Source organism: Macaca thibetana, chromosome 1 (assembly GCF_024542745.1).
Source record: "Macaca thibetana thibetana isolate TM-01 chromosome 1, ASM2454274v1, whole genome shotgun sequence".
In the NCBI taxonomy this organism is placed as follows: Eukaryota; Metazoa; Chordata; class Mammalia; order Primates; family Cercopithecidae; genus Macaca; species Macaca thibetana.
In genome coordinates, this window is record NC_065578.1 from 155,927,171 (window position 1) to 155,950,209 (window position 23,039).

The following is a 23,039-nucleotide window of genomic DNA, read 5'->3' on the forward strand; positions in this document are numbered from 1 at the left end:
ACCAGAGGAAAGTTTAAGATGTTTTTATAAATGTACAATTTAAAATAACAGAGGAAAGTTCAATGAGAGATGTATAAGAGCTCTTCACTGAAAGCTAGAGATAAATAAGAGATATAAATAAATGTAGGAAAATACCATGTTTATGGATTAGAAGGCACAATGTTGTATAGATATAAATTCCTCCCAAATTCATACACAGATAAAATGCATTCTAATAAAAATTTCAAAAGAATTTTGGTGAAAATTGACAAGCTGATTTTAAAATTCGTTTAAGTGTAAAGGAGCAGAATTGTCAATGTAATCTAAAGAGGAGGTGGAGGAGTAATAGGAGAAGGACCCACATTGCCAGATATCAAGGCTCATTATGAAGCTGTAGTAAAGAAGACATTGTGGTGTTGGTGTAAGATAGTCAAATAGACCAAGGGTTAACAACTGTGAATAAGAACAAATGCCAAATATGCATAGCTAATTGGCTTATGACAAAGTGACACTACAGAGCAGTGGGAGAAAGGATGGGTTTTTTAAAATAAAGTATACCAGATTAATTGTATATCCATATGGAATAAAATGAATCTTGGTCCTTTACCTTACATCATAGCAGTTATGGGTGGATCATAGTTCTAAGTGTGAAAGTAAAATTTAAAATATCTTAAAAGAAAACATGGGCAAAGATTTGAGGGTAGGCATAGATTTCTCAAATGGGATACAAAATGCTAATCAAAAGGGAAGCACATGATATACTGTACTACATTAAAATTAGGAATTTATTTTATACAACACACTTTAGGAAAACTTTATGAAAGTAAAAAAAGGCAGGCCATAGATCAGGAAAAAAATATTTGCAATACATATCTCACAAAGGACTTTTGTCCAGAGTATACTAAAAACTCCTACAACTAAATTAGAGCTAGGTAAATCATCCAATAGAAAAATGAGTAAATGACTTGAACTAGCAGTTTGCGGTAAAGGAATATCTAAATGATCAACAAACATATGAAAAGTAATTCAGCCTCACTAATCACTGGGGAACAACAAATTTAAAGCACAATGTGATACCCAACAGAATTTCTCAAAAAAAAAAAAGAACCATTAACAATAGTAAGTGTTCCATGTTCTGCAGGAGTGTGGTTTGGTATAACAGCTTTGGAAAACTGAACAAACACATACACACACCTCATAAGCCAGCAATCCCATCCTCAGGTTTATGTGGAGAAAAAAATGTCAATGTTCAGCAAAAGACATTTACAAAATTATTCATAGTAGCACTATTCATGATAGCCAAAAAACTAAACATAACCCAACTGTTCATCAAGATAAGTTAATTGTGATATATTCAAACACTGGTGGAGTACTAAATAGAAATGAAAATAAATGAACCTCAACTATGTATAACATGGATGAATCTCACAAATACAATGTTTAAAGGAAAAAAATAACATGTGCGAAAGAATGCATAATGGATGATTCCATTTCTATAAAGTTGAGCAACATGCAAGCCCAATCTGTTCAAAGTGCTGTTAAAAGTGAGAAGAGTGGAATTCTGTGCAGGGGTAAAGCGATGAGTTACTAATGGACAGGGGCCATCAAACAGACAATGGTTTTGTCTGTAATGTTGCAGAAAATCCTTTGAGTTTTGTATCCTTTTCTGTAGGTAAAGGGTAAGCACATGCGGGATTCAGAGTAAAGGCATTCAGGTAAAGATTACAGTATGAACATGGTTTGAATTCCCTGGCTTCCATTCTTTCTGAGGCACAAAAAAAGTGAGGCAAAGTTAATTACACAAACTTTAGGCAGTGGATTTGTGTACAGTAATGTGTTATATTTATGCGACATATTGACCAAGATGACAACACAAACTGATATTTGATAAATAATTATTTAATTAACCGGCACTTCAAGTCCAGGAAAGTAGACATTTGAGCTACAAAAGGCTAGATTACCGATAATTACACATTTTCTCTAGCAGTAGTAAGAAAGTTCTCCAGCCCAGACACTTATTAGAGTGATGTTGCTTAAGGAAGAGTAGAATTGATGAATGAAGATTCTGTATGTTGATTTGAAGGGAAAAATAAGTCCTTCATTTCCTCTTTTTCAGAAAATTTCTGATTGGTGTTCATCAATTTGTCTCTCTCTTTTTCAAGTTGTTTAATCTCCAGAGATAGCTTATACACCTCCAGGGCCACTTTCACATCCTCTGGGCTTGGGAGACACTGCATGAGTTTTCTGCCTGTGAGCACTTGCTCACAACCTTCAGGTGCCTCCTAAAAGTGATTAAGAAATGAGTAGGGGATGGGAGTACATTTTGAGAGTCATTACTGGCAAAAGGGAGACTGACCTGAGGAACAAAGAGGAAATCAGGAGAGACAGTGCATCCTAGCAAGTGTTCACATGCAAGCCAAGCCCAGATCTGTCCTTGAGCAGCAACCAAGCAGGTTGAAGCTAAAAAGATGCTGGGCTCCAAAACAGATGCAAAGCACATCCACAAGGACAACTGAGGGATGGTTCTGAGGACCAACCAGGAATGGAACAAATGCACAACCTTTATTGTAGATAATGTAGAGCGAGGGGTCAGGACATCTGGATCAACAGACTCTCAAGTCTAGAGATTTCAGCTCTAGACACACAGCAGGAAAATGTGTCTCTCTAGGCTTATCGCCATGCAAGTTTGGAAGCGCCAATTGTGGTAAGTTACTTATGCTTCCCGACAAAAGTCAGATCTCCGCATTGCTAACTGGGACAGAACCTTGGGAGAAGCCACTATTTTTAGGGATTAGTAGCACAGAACTTCCTTGAATTGTGCCACTTACCCACTCACACCTGGGCACTTCTGGGTACCAGGTTCTCGTCTCTGAGCAAGTGATACTTTTGGGACCGATCACACCATAGCCAGAATCACATTCGATAGTGACATTTTCAGGCTCAACATACTGATCCTTATCCACAGACAGCCTTCCATTCACTATTTCTGGTTTCAGACACAGAGCTGTAATGGAAACATATTTTTGAACATACTGTTTCTAAAAAAAAGTCATCATATCAGTATTGGATAATAAAATAGATAAGACATTGTATTCATAATTATATTCTGGTCCTGCAGGTTGTTCTATGCTTTTATTTTAATGATAATTATAACAGTAATTATTAGCATTTATTGAACAAGTACTATATGTCAGTCTATGTGCTAAATTTTTTATTTATCTCATTTAATCCTCACTACCAATCTATGAGTTAGACACTATTATTACGACAATTTTACCAACAAGGAAACTGAAAAGTTAAATATTTCCTCAGTATCAAATAGCTTGTAAGTGGTAAGAATTGGTGCTCTCAATTGCTCCATCCCACAGCCTTGATTTGTGTGATTCCTGATGTTTTATTTCCATTGTTCTTGCTTCATAATCTTCCTGGGTTAAATGGAGCCAGTGGTAATTATTAGCAGAATGATGAAAGCTCCAAGCACAATCAAGAGATAGAGCCTTACTTGATTCGTCTTGTTTCTACAGCAGGTTTACCAACAGCACCACCATCAGGTCATCAAAAGTAGAAATGTAAAGATCGTGGGGAAATGGTAACCATCATGAAGTTTTTGTGGAGATTTCCAACACGTCATAATTTGGGAATTAACACTTGAGATTCCTCTTTCTTGAGTAGTTGAAATTAACTCAGGATTCTCATGAAAACTAGAGTCACAAAGGTATCCTCAGGTAAAAGATATTGTCTCAACATATTCTGGAAAGATACATAAGAACCTTGTAGTAGTGGTTCTCTCTGAACATAGGGCAAGCTATGATTTTGGAAGACTAGAATAGGAAGAAAAGTTCATTTTCAATGTACCTGTCATTTACTTTTTAAAATATATCAGGCATAATTTAAATAGTATGAATAAATAAATAAAGACAAAATTTATGCTGCCTTTGATTAATAGGAAACATTGCTATTAATATTTTCTAATTCTCTCTTCAATGGATTATGAGTTGATTTGGAGTTACCTTTACATTGAGGAGGTGCATGTTGCCAGTGAAAAGACTTGCAGTAGATTGTAGCAAATCCAGCCAAAACATATCCTTCATCACATTCGTATGTAGCCTCAGGATAAGGAGTTATTAAAATAACTTCCTTGTAGTGTCCATGGGCAATACTGGGAGGGTAACTGCAAACTTGGATGATGAGAGAGACAGAAGAGCATGAACTCATAGTTTCAAATTAATCTCCCCAAATCTGAGTGATCTGTAGGAGATTCAAATGTTCCCATCCAAATCCTTTTTCCATAAGGTAACTTGACACAACTCAACATTTATACTGCTTTCCACCTGAGAACCTAGAGAAAAGCTTGATGTGAATGAAAACAACTCTTTTGTTGAGAGAATCCTCCATTTTATAGGACCTTTCTTAGTTTTTGTTTACATGATCACTAAAATATTTCACTGCTTAGGGAAGTTAAATGAGCTTTGGTATGAAAGCATGAATTCAACCACAGAGTCATATTAAATGAAAATCAATCTCAATAGAAGTCAGGCTAAGTAAAGGAAATATTTATCTGTGAATAGTTGTAAAGGCTCTGAATAACTGCAGGATCCCCAAACAATCTTATCCATAACTACAACACCATCAGAACATAATTAGCATATTTTACAATTTAAACAATGATTTCAGTGTTGACATAAGTAATATGAAATGCTGGGGTAGTCACACTAGAAGGGAACGTTCAAGTTTCAGGAACTCTTGTATGAAAAATTGCAACAAATTTAGAGCCCTGAGAATGTCAAAGGAAATCCTGTGTTGAAGGATGATTGCCTCCTAAGATTAAAACTAAGTGTCAGGGATTTTAAAATGCTCTATTTTCTAAAAATAAAATAATCAGCGCCTTTAACAAACCATGGACATTTGAAAAAATAAAAATACCTCTATTGGCCTTTCTTTTTCATAGATCCTTCAAATTCATCTAGCACTTTTTGTTTTTTCTTTTCAGATGGAGTCTCACTCTGCCACCCAGGCTGGAGTGAAGTGGCGTGATCTCAGCTCACTGCAACCTCTGCCTCCTGAGTTAAAGCGGTTCTCGTGCCTCAGACTCCCAAATAGCTGGGATTACCAGTGTGTGCCACCACACCCAGCTAATTTTTGTATTTTTAGTAGAAACGGGGTTTCACCACGTTGGCCAAGCTGTTCTCGAATCCCTGACCTCAGGTGATCCGCACACCTCAGCTTCCCAAAGTGCCGGGATTACAGGCATGAGCATCCACACTCGGCCCTATCTAGCACTTTTTCTGTTTAACCAAACTAGTCAACTCCTCCTTCCCTAAACTTGTCATGTACATTTCCACTTCTATATATTAACATTTCCTCCTGGGACTCCTCCTTATTAGAATTTGCTTACCTTCTCTAATTGTTATCTCAAGTCCTACTTCTCCATGAAGCTTTCTTTGATTATTTCAAGACACAATGTCTGTTCTTTCCTTATATAACACTTGTTAGCAGTAGATTACTTAAGATTAATAGAGTTTAATTAATGGAACATAAATAAATCGAGTAGTGCGAAGGATATATGGTAACAAATGTTTTGTACCCATGCTATGTCCCTTTGGACTTCTGACTACAGTTGCAGATTAAATATATAGTTTTACACAAGCTCAGACTTATGCTGATGATGTTCTACAGAAAGCATTCAACGTGAATCTGTCAGTCTTACTTTGGAGCCTCTTCTGCAGCTGAAAGAGCACAGTTGCAACTGAGCCTCAGTTACTGACTAAATTACTGGAGCAGTTACTGCCCTTTCAACCCTAAACCAATGAGCAACAGAAAGTATTGGATAAATGTCCCAGTCTCCCATCCTTCAGACAGATAATTAAGAAAGGCATTCCTTACACTTCTCTGTGGTCCCAAAGAATTGAGCCCCTGCTGCTTATAGTAGTCACCTTTGCTTATTCCCCTTGTCTCTCTCTCAATCCTCGCTCCTACCTCCTAGAATCACCTCCAAAATAAACTACTGGCTCCCAAGTCATTTTTCTCAAGTTTTGCTTTTAGAGAAACCCAAACTATAGTACCGAGTAATCACCATCATGTTGATGTGAAGAGTCTTTCATAATGAAGATACTTCCATAATAATGACATTTTCAATGTCTTATCCTGATTAGAGACAGATGTTTATCACCTAGATGCTTATTTCTTCTCCTTGGTATTTCAACAGAGAGGTGGTTCAGTAGGTCTGAGTCAAAGCAAGGAAAGAAAAGGCTGACTCTGTCAGCCACTAGGCTTCAAGGCTCTCCCTAACAGATCACTTCTTCAACCTGGAGCTTCCATTGCATTGTTACACAATATGTAAATCATGTTTTCTGCCTTGACTTATAAATATGGAGCTTTGTGAGGTAGTGTCCCTCTTTACTAAAACATCGGCATACATGCAGGAAAAATGACAAAATGAGACTGAATGATTTCATCAATTCTACTTTTTTCTCTTACGAGAAAATTTCGTCTTCCAACATATTTTGTTCTATAGCTGCCTTGCATGGTGCTAGTGGTGTGTATCTGTGAATATCTTTGCACAATGCTTCTTGGAGGAACAACCTCAAATTCAGTTAGTTTTAAGTACTTTGATCTTTTGTGGAACCAAGTGGAATCATTTGGGGAAACTAGGAAATAATTACGACAAGTTATCTCAATATTCTTACCTGGTTCACATGCTGGCATTTTAGGCTTCCATGTGCCATCTGTGTGGCATGAACTCTCCCCATCAACAGAAACAGGATAATAGCCTTCATCACACATATATGAAATATTGTCTCCATAGGCATAGACACATCTACCAGTGAAATACCTCCTTTCATTTATGATTCTGATATTCTCCAGATCTGGTGTTGGGCAACATACCCCTGATGGATTAAAAAATGTTCAACATTACATATCTGTATCAAAATATCTCAGGTACCCCATAAATAAATACACCTACTATGTACCCACAAACATTTAAAAAATTTTTTTTAAATGATGTTCACATTTAGTAAATCAATCACGGGGACACACCTTTGGCTGAAGACCTGATTCCACCTCATTGAAGATGTTAATATCTGAAGACAGACTCATAGAAGCGGAGAGTAGAACGGTGGGTGCGAGAGGCTGGAGAAGGGAGGGGAAACAACTCTCCACTTGTTCAACAGGTATAAAGTTTCAGTTGTGCAAGATTAATAAGTTCTAGAAATCTGCTCTACAAATAGTGCCTATAATTAACAGTATTATATTGTATACTGAAAAACTTGTTGAAAGGGTAGATCTCATGTTAAGTGCTTTTGCCATAATTTAAAGAGAGAAAGAGAAAGAAAGAAACAAAGAAGTTGAGAGAAGAGTTAGACCAAATATCTTCTCCAAATTCTGCCATTGTTTGGTTGAAATGCTATTACTTAATTTCCTTCCAACTGTGTTTCTTCATTAGAAGTCCTTAAAATGAAGTGTTGATTTTGGCAGTGATGAGCTAAGCAATTTAGATTCACCTTCTCTTTGTTAACAAGTAGAAAAACATAGTGGGAAGGGGGCGGTTAATCCGTGAAGAATTCAGGTGCTAAGACCTTAATTGTCTTAGTTCTTTATATGAGAAAGAAAGATACCCAACGAGGTATGCCAGGAATGTAGAGATATATATATACACACACACACAAACACTATATATGTATAATATTCCTTGGTATTTCAACAGAAATACTAATATATAATATTATATCTATATTTCTCTGTTGAAATTGTAATATATAATTGTAATATATAATTTTATATATTGTATTATAAATTGTAATATATAATATTACATATATAATACTATATAAATATACACAATAATTCTCCTCCCCCAAAATACAACTGAGTGGCTAAGAAGCTGATCAGAACTCAATGTGTGTGATTGCTGGTGACCCGCAGCTCTTGGGAATCTTTAGAACTACACCTTGAAGTAAGAACAAACCAAAAAAGGACCAACTATCTGTAATAAGTACTGAAACCCAGGCTTGTATCGTTACATTCCCTGATTGGATTCGGGTCATTCAAAGCCCTTAATGCCTCTTACTACCTGCCACAAGCAAACAGGAGACCAGACAAGGTTATTAAAAGCCAAAGAAAGCAAGAGACAATGCTAACAGATCTGAGAGGATCCAGAAAATGAAGTTCTAAACATTGATTTAAAAGCCACTTTGTTTTGTTATGTAGAAGGAAATAAAATACAACATTGAGAATTTTGGTAGAAAAATGAATATCAATACTACAAATCCACTACAAGTGGGAACCTTGAAACTGAAAAAATAATAAAGTTAAGAATTCAATTAATAATTAATATCAGATAATACATCAATGAAGGAAGAATTAGTGAACGTAATTTATATTCATAATAAAATACTGAGAAACAAAAAGTAAAAACACCGATAAGAGCACAGGAAATATAGAAGATTCAGTATAAGAGCTTAACATAAATGTAGCCAAAGTGTCAGTAGAAGAGTGAAAATAGGGCTAAAATTGTACTCTAAGAAAATACTTATTTGTAATATTGAAGTATTTGAAGTTGAAAATTTTTCCAGAATCAATGAAAGGCATCAAACCTCATATTCTAGAAATATTCTAAATCTCAAGCAAGCTAAACACAAAGAAACCAACCCAGGCATATCTGACAAAAACTGCGAAAAAATAAAGACAAGAACATCTTAAAAGCAATCAGAAAAAATAGATAACCTTCACATGATCAACAGTACGACTAATAGCAAAATTCTTGACAGAAACAAATAAAGGCAGAAGACAATGGAATGAAATCTTTCACATGGCCACGCAAAATAATTGCCAATCTAGAATTTTATATCCAGCAAATATATTTTCAAATATTAAGGCGAAATAATGGCGCATTGAGGAAAAACAAAGAGAGAAATTTGTTGTCAACAGGTTCCCACTAAAGGAAACTAAAGAGTATTTATGAGGCAAAAGAAAGGGACAATAGATATGACTGAAGAATCAGAAGAGAATAAAATAGTAATTATGTGAACAAATCTAAACTAATTGGATTTACTAAAATAATAATAGCAATAGTAATAATGATAATAATGCAGAGTTTAAGACACATTTATAATTGAAATACACAAAAATAAAATCATATTAAGTCAGGCAGGATAAATCAAGTTAAAGGTTTCTACGGCTTTTCATTGCCTGGGAAGAGGCAAAAGTAGTAAATTATGTGTAAACATCATAAAAAGAGCTAAAAGTAAATAAATGCCAAGTAAATACCAGGTAAAAAATGGAAAAAAAAAATTTTAAATCAATTCAAAGAATGGAAAAAAAGAATGTAAAACAAAAGTATGTAGCAGATAGATACTAGATATAAATTCAAATATATTAATAATTACACTAACTGTAAACTGACGAGTGCTCTAATTAAATAATGAAAATTGTCAAGTAGGATTAAAATATCCAACTCTATCTTGCTTCCAAGATACACTTAAAAATATATATAATTACAGAAATTGTAAAAACAAAAGACTAAAAGAAGATAAACCATGTACACACTAACTCAAAGTTGTCAGAATTATATTAATGTAAAAGTAGAATTTTAAAGATAAAATAGTTATAGTAATAGAGTCATTTTATAATGATAAAAAGTGAAATTTATCAGGCAAATATATCATTCTAAATTTGTATGCATCTAGCAATGTAGTCTCAAAATACACAAAGCAAAAAATGATTTGAAAAAACAAAAAAGATGGCCAGGTGTGGTGGCTCACACCAGTAATCTCAGCACTTTGGGAGGCCAAGGTGAGTGAATTTCTTGAGTCCAGGAGTTTGAGAGCAGTCTGGACAACACGGGAAAGCCCCATCTTTACAAAAAATACAAAAATGAGCCAGGTGTGGTAGTGTACACTTGTAGACCCAGCTACTGAGTCAGGAGGATGGCATGAGCCTGGAAAGTTGAGGCTGCATCGAGCCGAGATCGTCCCACTGCATTCCAGCCTAGGTGACAGAGCAAGACCCTGTCTCAAAACAAGCAAACAAGCAAACAAATAAATAAAAACTCTGAAAAGACAAAAGACAAACAAAACTTTCTTAGTAACCGAGAGAACAAGCAGACAAGAAATAAATATAGATACAGGAATAGATTTGAACAAAACCATTAAAATTAGATCTAATTGATGTATATATAACATTGCACCCAACAACTGCAAAATATGCATCTTTTCAAGTGCACACAGAACAGTTATAAAAATTAACTATATGCTATGGAGTGAAGCAAGTCTCAGCAAATTTCAAGGACTGTGCTCAACATTTTCAATAGCAAAGAAGATACACACACATACACACCACACAAAGTTCAGGTCTACTTACTCTCACACTCGTTGGAAGATGTCCATGTCAAATTTTCCTGACAAGTCACAGTCAGAGGCTCATCTAAAACAGGTCTATAGCCAGGTTTGCATAGATATTTCAACTCAGTTCCAATTTCAAATATTTCGTGATCACTTAGGTTGTAGTCATTTCTCTCCCAGGAAGCATAGGAAATGTCCGGTAGGTCGGTGCAAGCATCCACTCATAAAGAAAGCACAAGGGTGAAAGAAACGTGTTACTGGGAATGGCAGAGTGACTCAGGAGCCTGTCACAAAATAGCGATATCATATACTCATTCAGCAAAAAATGAGACGGTAAAGATGAAATGAGAATTTCAGAAAAAGACTCGGCAGCACCGTTGCCCGATAGACAGGCGTCTATTAAGCGCATGTGTCTACTAAATGCATGTGCCACTGGAGAGGTGTACGGAGAAGCATGCCATGGTGCAGGAAGGGGACAGTATCCAGGTGCTGGGCCAACTCTGTAGGAGCTTAGTTTTCCTTTCACATCACTGCACTTTAGAATGGTTGGTCTTCCGAGGAAGCATTAGGATCACTAGAAAGACAGAGCAAAAATTTGCTCCAGGGTGAGACCAACTTTCTAATCTCATTGCTTAATGGGGAATTAAAATAAGAGGGATTCTTCTTGACATCATGACCCTATCATCTGCAACTTCATGCTTTGGCTTCAAACCAAGCACCATGTAACTTTTGCAGTTGGGCCTTTCGTCTTGTATTTTCTTTTTTTTTTTTTCTATTCAGCAATATGCTAAAGGTCCGTGTGGATCAAGGAGAGGATATGTGTCTGTCAAACTGTATATTTATTGAATTTCATCACTACACATTTTGAATGGCACCTAAGTTCATGTGATAGCAAAAGAGACTAGATAAACCACAATGTAGTGGTGGCTTCCACCTCCAATTAGCTATGTGAGCTAGTGCCAGTTACTTAATCTTTCTTTTTCAGTTTTCTCATCATTAAAATTGGATAAAAAATAGCAGCTTCTTAGAATAGTTGCAAATATTGAATGAGTTAATTGGTGTAAAGCACTTAGAATAGTGTTTGTCACGTAGAAAATGCTCAATAAATGTTAGCAATAAATCATCAATGTTATAAATGATCTGTATGTATTTACAACATCAGGGTCTCAAGACCAATATTGGCCCATAGAGCATTTCTAGGCAAATTATAAAAAAGAACTGCCTTAAAGGAATCTTACTTCCATTGTTCAAAAAATTATCTTAATATGTTGATTTTGTTAGACTGAAACACTTTACTATAGTCTCCTGGAAAATTTTTACAGCAAATATATAAGTCTACAATATCTATGAAGTCGTTGGTCTCATGACTATATGATATATATGAAATTCTTCCAATAGCACTAATGATTTTGTTAATATCATTAACAAAAAAAAATCTTCCTTTTAACAAGAAAAGTATTAATTTATCTTAAAATGATTATTGGGAGTCGAGTTGGCTTGTGCCTATGAGCATGCCACACCTATATGTCAGGATAATTTTAGATCCAAATATTGGAACTCCATCGTAGTCCATACTCACTGGATACGCAAGAGGGAACAGAAGGATACCACTCATTATTCGCTTCACAATAGATTAAACTGCTGCCTCGGAGGCTATAGCCTTCCTCACAGTTAACCACAATAGAGTCTTTGTAAGTATAGAGGGGTCCAAATCCAGAAACAAAGATTGCCTTTGGAATCTGTGGTCGACGACAGACAATTTCTAAAGAAGCATACAAAAAGACATCTGAGTTATCAGAGAGAAATGGCAGTAAAGATGTGACTGTAACTGTTGGCATTGCTTCAATGAGGATCTAACACAAGCATATATTTAATAGGTACTGAACAAAGAAAACATTTTGGAGATTTGTATACTTCAAGTTGCCAGAAACCTCAGCAAAATGAGGTCCCATCATGTTGGTCATGTAAAGTCCTCCAGCTTTCTCATCAATAACAATGAGCAATATCTAAACCCTGAAGTCCAAATCTCAATGTCTCCAAATCCTTCCATTAAATGGCCTTATTTCCTGGATGATTTTGGTTGGGGGTCAGTGACCCATGGTAATGATATGGTGTCATGCAGAGGCAACCAGGGCATCGGGAAATCTGTGGTGCGCCTCCATAAGCAGAGAACAAGCTGCCTTCACCCCACATGTTAGTCATCACATCCTGTCAATCCTGCCACCTTAATTCCTCTATACTTCCTCAACTTCCCTCCAGGCTTACTGCTATGGCTACAGTTGAAGCCACCTTCATTTCCTGGCTGAAAGGTTGCAACAGGTGCCTATCAGTTATGTTTTGTCTCACTTCACATTGTCCTTTTAATGTCTTCCCTTTTCCTTCATTCCAAACTCCTGAAAGTGACACACAAGGCTTTCATAACCTGGCCCCTACTAACTTATCCAGCCTCAGCTCCTGCCTTTTCCACTTCTTGCAGTCTTTTCACTATTATGTTCTCTCTCGCCCCGGCATTGGCTGTGTCCTGTACTGAGTCAAAACAATATGTGATACTATGGTTTTAGGCACTTTAATTGCAGTAAAGAATAATGTCCTAAACCAGCAAGCTGAATCATTACTGATATTGACAAAACATCTCTTCTGGCTTCCATAGAGAGGCCAAGGGAAAGTACTTTCTTTCATTGTCTTGTATTACCTTTATTACCTGCTGGTGTTGGTGTTGTTTTGTTTGCTCCTTAGGCATGCATGGTTGACATTATTAGTGTCCACCCATATTTCCAGTTATTGTAAGATAAACAAAAGACAATGTTTCGCAGTTACTCTGCATTATGCAGAACCAAGGAACTAGTTCTGGCCAAAAGGCTGTAATGACAAGTGATATGTGTCACTTGCAGGTCAAAGAACTGAAGAGCCAGAGACTGACTTTCCTTTTTCTCTTCTCCGGCTGAACTAATTTGGAAGTTTTGACATGGAGGTGTCAAAGATCTAAACAATCTGGATTACCATATAAGTGACAGCTGCCCTAGGGAGTTTCCCAGGCTAGCAGTGCACTAAGAAGAAACTTGAAAAAAACATTTACTATATAAAGGCCTTGAGATTTAGGTGTTGATTACTACTGCAGCACACACCCTATGCTATTCTGACTGATACAGCATGCGACAAGGTTAGTTGAATAAATGAATGACTCCATCATTGCAATGATTAATTTCTCTTTTAATCATTCCATCTTCCCTGATAAATACGCCTTCCTTTTGCTTTTAAACAAATAAAAGAGATCAAAGCAGAACTTATCATTCTGACTTACTTTCACAGATAGGAGGGTTTGGGCTCCAGACACCTATTGTTTTATTCTCCACCATGCAGGAGATGGAGGCATTGCCTATGAGTGAGAAGTAGGGGTTGCAGGTGTAAGTGACAGAGGAGGCATATGTGTAGAATTCTCGATCTCCACCGCTGTGTTTCCCATTCCTGATGTCTGGAGGGGGCTCGCACTTGGCAACTGAGGTGAGTGAGTGAAGAGAAAGAAATATTCAGGGTAGGCATTGTGTTAAATCCAAAATTCATGCAAATTATAATGGAGGATAAAAGAAGCAGTGAAATTTCACAGTAGTGTTATTACCTAAAGTAGTTTAGGTTTGTAGTCAGGTCAGAAAAAAAAGTTTTACTTACTTACACATTCTGGGAGAGGATCACTCCAGTCAACTCCTTTACCTTGGATCTGACAACGACTGGTGGTTGAGCCAATTAAGAAAAACCTAAATAAGGTAGGTCAAAGATTTTAGTGGAATTCATTTACTCTAGACATAAATTATCTATGAGGTTTTGGACAAATCAGAAAAAAATAAATATTGAGTACTATGCTTAGTACATGTGTGATGTAATAATCTGCACACCAAATCCCCACGACATGAGTTTGCCTATATAACAAACCTGCAGATGTACCCCGAACCTAAAATAAAAATTGTAAAAATATATATTTTTGCGAACTTTCTTATCTCCTGTTTGTTCTCCTGAAAATGTATTTATCTTTCTAAAGAGTCATTTGCTTCCCATAAGTGCCTTTCTCCCATCACCTACTAAAATGGTATATAAGCCCCAAATTCGAATCACCCCCTTTGAGTTACTCATCACCAAGCTCTCCCACATGTATGTTGCACCAATAAACACTGTAATTTCCTCCTGCTAAAGAAAAAAAGAAACAAATTTTTATTAAATATTTTGAAAAGAAAAAATAATGCTTTCTTGATTACTAATGACCATTTAGGCCAGCTTGCAGTTACATTTTCTCATATCAAGCAAAGGGTTTATTTGTTCAATTTTAAAATGCTCTAGCTTGTCTAAGCAACTTAAGTTTTTTCTTTGTATCACATGGTACCCATCCGCAATGAATAAAAATAGAACAGAACAAGATTTACACCTAAAATCTGAGGACTTGGCTTAAATCTTACACTCTCCCTAACAAGCTATAAATCAGGCAGCTCAAAACAAGTAAGTGGTTCACTCGAGTTTGTTATGTAGTTTCCTTTAAATAAAGGAGCAAGACACATTACTGATGTGTACTCGTACTCTGACCTCTAATTTGAATCTTTCTTCTGGCTTCTAGAGCTTGGTTTACTCTCATAAACCTGAGAGTTCCTTAGGAACTCTTAGGTTCCTAACTTCCTGATTATCATCTCATTGTTCTTGCTCTTGACAAGTCCCAGTCTTTCTTCTAGGACTTTTTGCCTTTAAAAAAAAAATTTACCCTGAATATCAATAATAAGCTCCTGAATAAAATATTATCAAACACAGTCCAGGAACACTTTAAAAGAAAATTATACAATGACCAAATAGTACAGTTTTATTTCAAGAATAAAAGGATTCTTCAAAATTAGGAAATATATTAATATAGAATACCTTGTTATAGACTGAATGTACCTACTCAAAATTTGTATGTGGAAGCCCTAATCCCTTTGTGTGGCTATATTTGCATAAGGAAGTAATTAATGTTCAGAAGGGTGGGGCCCTAATCCAATAAGATTAAAGTCCTTATAAGAAAAAACACCACAAAGATCTCCCACTTGCAGTCCCTGCGCCCTCATGCTGACACCAGGGAAAGGTAATGTGTGGACACAGTGAGAGGACAACCAGTCATCTGCAACCCAGGCGGGGAGCCCTCAACAGGAACCAAACCCTGCAGGACCTTGTTCTGAGACTTCTAGACTCCAGAACTATCGTAGTCCATGGGCTTTTGGTATTTTGTTATGACAGCCTGAGCAGACTAATATATACATGATATTAATAAATCTATTAAGAAAAATAAATCATCATCTTAATAGTCACTAAAGTGGCATTTGAAAAATAATCAACAATTAGTTTTGGCCAAAAATGTTCAATATAATGGGAATCAGTGGAGATATAGCTCCACTAAATTTAGGAAGAAAATGCTTGCTAGTCATTTCTGCTAGAGCCAAGAATAAGAGAACAATAACTGGTATCAATTTTTTATTTGAGGTAATTGCTAGCATAAGTACGTAAGAAAAAGGAATTAGAAATACAAAAATTGGAAAAGAGAAAATAACAGAATCATTATTTTCAGATTACATAATTACATATCTGGAAATCCCAAGAAAATCCAACTGTATTAGTCCGTTTTCACACTGCTGATAAAGACATACCTGAGCCTGGGTAGTTTATAAAGAAAAAGAGGTTTAATGGACTGACAATTCCACATGGCTGAGGAAGCCTCAAAATCTTGGTGGAAGGGAAAAGGCATGTCTTACATGGCAACAGGCAAGAAAGAATGAGTGCTAAGTGAAAGGGGAAACCCCTTATGAAATAATCAGATTTCGTGAGGCTTAATCATCACCATGAGAACAATATGGGGGAAACCGCCCCCACTCCAAGATTCAGTTATCTCCCATGGGGTCCTTTCTACCACATGTGGGAATTATGGGAGCTACAATTCAAAATGAGATTTGGGTGGGGACAAATCCAAGTCATATCACCAACTGATAGACTATTACAAGTAATAAGGAAATTCAAGGTATTAGCTGAGATAGGAGATTAATATATAGAAATAAGTAGTTTCCATATATATGAATAAAAATTGTTAGGAGATATAATGGAATAAAAGACACCATTTGCAATCTCAAAAATAAGACAAAAATAAAATAAGATAGCAAAGACTAAACATAAGAATTGAAAAATGTAAATGGGGAAAACTTTAAAACAGTCCTGAAACACACACACACAGCCACACACACATAGACGACTAGGACAAATGGGAAGTCTTGGCTGGCAAGATGCAACATCATAAAATGTCTATTCTCTTAAAGTTCATTTAAAAGCTTAATACAATCCATTAAAAGTGAAACTCAACCAATTTAAAAGTTCATATAGAAATATAAACAAGCAAACATAGGAAAACTATAAAAATAGAACAGTCAGGCAGATACCTCTAAGTGACATTGCGCACTAAAAATTCAAGAGAAAGGACCTGGTTGTGTGAATATACAGAAAGACTAAAAGCATTGAATAGGACATCTAAAAAAGACTAATATACACTGAAGAATTAAATATGTATTTTTAAAAGATATTCTCTCATATGAGTTAGGTGTAGATCTGTTAATAAATGATGCCAAGACAATGTGAAGGCCATCTAGAGAAAGATACGGATTCTTTCTGTATTTTTTTAACATTTGCATGTGAACCTACACTTATCTCAAAATAAAAAGTTTTTCATCCCTGAGAGGTCTGAAAAAATAAAAAACTTAAAAAATACTATACAGAAATTTTTTCTCTTTTTAATAGGCAAAAATTCAAAAGTTTGATAAAATAGTGAATCACGGAGGTAAAGACAAAGGCATTTGTTTATATTACAAAATATTACAGTTTATAAAGAGCAATTTGGCAATATTTAGCAAAATTTCAAAGCATCTTCTCTTTAATCCAACAATCCCACTTCTGGGAATTTGTCCTACAAACATCTCTCTATATTAATACATATAACATAACATATATATAAAGTACGCATCAGGACATTGTATGTAACAGGAAAAGATTGGAAACACACAAAAGTCCATCAGTAGGAATCATTAAATAAACTATGATAAGCTATGATACATGCGTTAGAAAACTTTGCAGCTGTAAACACATATATACACACAGACAGAGAGAATGAGGAAACACTTGGTACATGAATGTCAAAGATCTCTAGTACATATTTGTCTTAGATGTTTCTGGTTGCTTTAACAAAATATCATAGACTGGATGCCTTAAACAACAGGAATTTATTTCTCACAGTGCTGGAAGCTAGGAAGTCTGAGATCAGGGTACCAACATAGTTAGGTTCTGGTGAGGGCCCACTTCCTGGTTTGCAGATGGTTTGACTTCCTGCTGTGTCCTCGCATGGCAGAGAAAGAGGGAGAGAGAGAGAGAGAGAGAGAGCTCTCGAGTCTTTTTATGAGGACACTAATCCCCACATGAGGACTCCGCTCCCATGACCTAATTATCTCCCAAAGGCCCCATCTCCAAATACCATCACACTGGGGATTCAGATATGAATTTTGAGGGAATGTCAAAAAAATTCAGTCCATAGCAATGTTGTAAGTGAATAAAACAAAAGCAAGGTTCAAAACGATGTACGCAGTCAGATATCTTCTGTTATAATAAAGGAGGAAAAATGTTGATAAAAATACTTGTACTCACTTGTATTTATAGAAGTAAACACTAAAGCGATAAATCTGAAACTAATCAATGTCATTTTCTGTCAGAGGGTAGAGAGAAATGGGATGAATGAGGATGGGGTGGAAGTGAGATTTATTGATGTATATCTTTTTATGCCACTTTTATTTTTGAAACATATAAATGCGTTAACTCCTTATAAAAATTAATGAAAAGGAAATTATTGGTTCTAGGTTGCCTTATACTCACCCCTCTGAGCAGCTGAATTCTATGGTTGAACCAAGGAGAAGATCTTTCTTAACTTCCACTATCCCATTGATTAATTCTGGATTTCTGCATCGTTTCTCTAGAAGGAAATTAAAATAATGACTCATGATTCCAATTACTCACAAAATAGAACATTAGGGAAAAAAAAAAAAAGTCTGGTTTACTAACTTTGACTCCTGCTTCCAGATAGACCTAGAGATATTTTTCAATGCTTATTTCTTATTCTGACTCATTTTTTCTCTTTCTATGGAAAGACGGCGCTTTATGAAGTGGGCCCTATTTCTCTTATCCTTTCGTACAGGGAGAAATATAGAATAGATAGAAACCGACCTGGATTGCTCCGGTCTGAATTCAGATCACGTAGGACTTTAATCGTTGAACAAACGAACCCTTGATAGCTGCTGCACCATTAGGATGTCCTGATCCAACATCGAGGTCGTAAACCCTATTGTCGATATGGACTCTAAAATAGGATTGCACTGTTATCCCTAGGGTAACTTGTTCACTTGGTCAAGTTATTGGATCAATTGCGGGCATTGATTCGCTTTGGCTGGTGTAGCCTTAGCATAGGTTGTTCGGAGGCTGAGTTATGCTCCGAGGTCACCCCAACCAAAATTTTTAATGCAAGTGTAGTGAGTTAAAGTCCACAGATTTGTATGGTTTAGATTGCATTAGTAAATTAAAGCTCCATAGGGTCTTCTTATCGTATTATCTTATGTCCGCCTCTTCACCGGCAGGTCAATTTCACTGGTTAAAAGTAAGAGACAGTTGAACCCTCGTGGTGCCATTCATACAAGTCCCTATTTAAGGAACAAGTGATTATGCTACCTTTGCACGGTCAGGGTACCGCGGCCGTTAAACACGTGTCACTTGGCAGGCGGTGCCTCTAATACTGGTAATGCTAGAGGTGATGTTTTGGTAAACAGGCGGGGTTAAGTTTGCCGAGTTCCTTTTACTTTTTTTAACTTTTCCTTGGAAGCATGCCTGTGTTGGGTTAACAGTGTGAGTAGTATTAGTTTTGTTTGTGTTTGTAAATATTGGACTGTTAAGTATCGGTGAAATTCTTGTCTGATGTAGGCTTATGCGGTGGAGAAAATTTTCATGTTACTTATACTAACATTGTTGCTTCTATGAAATAATGGATTAATCCAATGTGATGCGAGGAGTTCAGTAGTATGTTTGGGATTTTTTAGGTGTTTGATGTTGAGCTTGAACGCTTTCTTAATTGATGGCTGCTTTTGGGCCAACTATGGAAATTGGATTTTTTTACTCTCTATACAAGGTTTTATTCTAGTGTCTAAAGAGCTGTCCCTCTTTAGACTAACAGTTAAGTTTACAAGGGGATTAAGTGATTCTGTAGGTAAACTTAAGGTTGAACCAAGATTCTATCTTGGATAACCAGCTATCACCGGGCTCGGTAGGCTTGTCACCTCTACCCAGAAATCTTCCCACTATTTTACCACATAGACGGGTGTGCTCTTTTAGCTGTTTTTGGGTAGCTTGTCTGGTTTCGAGGAACTTGGCTCTAGTTCTCTTTGCGAAGTTGTCTCTGGTTAATTCATTATGCAGAAGGTATAGGGGTGTGTCCTTACTGTTTTGTGCTTGGTTGGTCTTTTTTCATCTTTCCCTTACAGCACTGTGTCTATAGCACCAGGATAAAATTTCTATCGCCTATACTTTTGTACGAGTGAATGGTTTAGTAGAAGTTATTTGGTATTAGTATTGATTGGGTTTGCGGCTAGCGTTAGCTCAAGGCAATCAAATTATATTGAGGTCTTCAGGGTGTAAGCCGGATGCTTTATATTAAGCTATGCCTTGGTTTATCCAAGTGCACTTTCCAGTACACTTACCGTGTTACGACTTATCTCCTCTATATAGATATGAGGGGTGTTTAGTTAAGTTGATCCTTAAATATATTTGAGGAGGGTGACGGGCAGTGTGTGCGTGTTTTATGGCCTTATTCAATTAAGCACTCTGCTCTTAATATACTGTTAAATCCTCCTTGGGCTCTTAGATTTCATAAGAGCTATTGTGGGGTTTTCTGGGGTAGAAAATGTAGCCCATTTCTTACCACCTCATAAGCTACACCTTGACCTAACGTTTTTGTGGGGGCACTTATGCTTACTTTATAACCTTTATTAGGGTTTGCTGAGGATGGCGGTATATAGACTAGGCGAGAGGTGGTGAGGTGAATCGGAGTTTATCGATTATAGAACAGGCTCCTCTACAGGGATATGAAGCACTGCCAAGTCCTTTGAGTTTCAAGCTGTTGCTTGTAGTATTCTGGCGAGTAGTTTTGTTGTTCTAACTATTGAGGTTTAGGGCTAAGCATAGTGGGGTATCTAATCCGTTTGGATCTTAGCTATTGTATATTCAGAAGCTTTAAAGCCACTTTCGTAGTTTATTTTACGTCAGCTGGTGTTTTTTACAACTTAAATGGAGTTTAGCTTTATTAAAATAGATCTAAAACACTCTTTACGCCGGTTTCGATCAGCTTGGGTTAATCGTATGGCCGCAGTGTCTGGCATGAAATTAACCAACCGTGGGTGCAGCATAGCTTAGTTAAACTTTCGTTTATTGCTAAAGGTTTGTCACTGCTGTTTCCCGTGGGGGTGTGGCTGAGCAAAGTGTTTTGAGCTGCGTTATACGTGCTTGATACTTACTCCTTTTGATTGTGGTGATTTAGAGGGTGTTTTCACTGGGGCGGGGATACTTGCATGTGTAATCTTGCTAAGAGTTAATAGAAAGGCCAGGACCAAACCTGTCTGTTTATGGGATGTATGAATCCGTCTAGGCATTTTCAGGTTGCTTTAGGTTGATTAGTCTTGCTTTAGGTTGATTAAGCTACATAAACGGGTTTTGTTAAATTTTGGGGGATTATATATGGTTGTGAGGTACTGTCTTTGAGGGTTGTGATAATAAGGGTGTGGGTCTGGTAGTGGGTAGGTATGTAGGTGGGGTAAAATAGAGAGGGAGTTAAAGTTGAAAGTAGTGGGATGAGATGGAGATTGTGTTAGATGAGGGGTAGCAGTTAAAATTGTGCATAGCTAAAAGATGAGAACGCAGGCTCTGGCTAGGTGAATTGAGGCTTTTGTTTTTGGGGTTTGGCAAAGGTATATTTATAGGGGAAAAGCAAGAGATGGGGAGGGGGGATTTGAGAACAAAGGTAAAAATTTGTTGTGGTTTTATAGTTTAGGATGAATATACTATAGGATTGGTTATTGTTATGTCCAACAAGCATGAATTAAATTAACACCTTATTGGTAGTTATGTGAGGCTGGAATATTGAACGTAGGTGCGATCAATAATGGTATGTACTAGGAATGAAAGACAGATCCTGCGACACACGGTGTGGTGGGGCCAGCTTTCTGCGGTGGGGTCACGCGCACACCCGAGATAAAAGATACCAAATGCATGGAGAGCTCCCGTGACTGGTTAATAGGGTGATAGACCCGTGATCCATCGAGATGGCTTATTTAAGGGGAACGTGTGGGCGATCTTAGTCTTATGGCCCTGAGGTAAGAACCAGATGCCGGATACAGCTCACTATAGCTACCCCCACGTGTTATGGGTCCGGAGCGAGGAGAGTAGCACTCTTGTACAGGATATTGATTTCATGGAGGATGGTGAACAAGAAACCACTAACTGAGGGGGGTATCCGTGGTGACGAGAATATATTTGACTTATATGTGCTATGTTCGATGAACGGTGTAATGTACTATGTACGATAACTGAGTTTTGGTATTAGTTGGTATCCTTGGGGGAAAACTTGATCTTTGGTAGTTGATGTTATGTTCTACAGTTGGTTAAGTCATGAGGATTCTTGCTTGTAAGCATGTTTGCAAGGACAGTTTGTAAGTGTGCATAAATATGTATGATGTACAGTTAAGCATTTGTAGTACTATGTAATATTCGTGTTGGCTAGCAGTAATGCACGAATTACATAAGAGGTTGTAAAATAAGTTAGTACTTAAGTCGAACTTAAAACGTGCACCCCATAGAATACAGAGAGTAGTTTAAATTAGAATATTAGCTTTGGGTGCTGATGGTGAAGTTAAGTGCTTTCTCTCTGAGTTGTCCTGGGGAGAAGTCTCCGTATCCGTTTTACAAGACCGGCGTATTAGCTTGTATTATAAGGGCAGGTTCATTTGAGTAGATTGTTTTCGGTTAAGGAGGCAAGTGGTATAAAGGTTCAGACTGTGATAAAGTATATTATGGATGCTATTTGTCCGATAATAATGAAGGGGTGGTTTACTGGTTGGCCTCCAATTCAAGTAAGGGTCAGTAGAATTGTGATTAGGAATCAATATAGGAATTGGCTGAGTAGGCGGAATGTTATGCTTTGTTGTTTGGATTTGTGAAGTATGGGGATAAATGCAAAGATGAGGATTGATAGTAGAAGTGCTAATACACCTCCTAGTTTGTTAGGGATGGACCCTAGAATTGCGTATGCAAATAGTATCATTGTAGTTTGATGTGGGGGGGAGTGTTTAGGGGATTAGCTGGAGTATAGTTGTCTGGGTCACTTAGTAGGTCGGGTGAAAATAGTACTAATATCATTAGGGCGAGGAGGAGGAGGATTAAGCCTAGGATATCTTTGATTGTATAATAAGGGTGAAAGGTAATTTTGTCGGAGTGAGAGGAAATCCCAGAGGGATTGTTTGATCCTGTTTCGTGAAGGAATAGTAGATGTAAGGTTGTAAGGGCTGTAATAATGAAGGATAAGATAAAATGAAGGGTAAAGAATCGTGTGAGGGTGGGATTATCAATTGAATATCCGCCTCAGACCCA

General features: G+C 36.9%; 1 protein-coding gene across 3 annotated transcripts in view; it reads right to left on the reverse strand.

Annotated features, from left to right (window-relative positions):
- Positions 1-1,857: 1,857 nt before the first annotated feature.
- Positions 1,858-23,039, reverse strand: part of LOC126949217 (zona pellucida sperm-binding protein 3 receptor-like) — a 39,004-nt gene continuing 17,822 nt past the window's right edge. For 2 of the 3 annotated variants that reach the window (XM_050781864.1, XM_050781857.1), the window contains exons 4-12: positions 18,231-18,327; positions 13,986-14,071; positions 13,621-13,815; positions 11,899-12,081; positions 10,339-10,539; positions 6,666-6,866; positions 3,990-4,157; positions 2,808-2,983; positions 1,858-2,261 (exon numbers count right to left, since the gene is read on the reverse strand). In XM_050781864.1, the coding sequence (XP_050637821.1) occupies positions 2,013-2,261; positions 2,808-2,983; positions 3,990-4,157; positions 6,666-6,866; positions 10,339-10,539; positions 11,899-12,081; positions 13,621-13,815; positions 13,986-14,071; positions 18,231-18,327 (1,556 nt within the window). In that variant the 3' untranslated portion in view covers positions 1,858-2,012. The remainder of the gene's footprint in view (positions 2,262-2,807; positions 2,984-3,989; positions 4,158-6,665; positions 6,867-10,338; positions 10,540-11,898; positions 12,082-13,620; positions 13,816-13,985; positions 14,072-18,230; positions 18,328-23,039) is intronic. The other variant, XM_050781871.1, reaches the window with a different exon arrangement.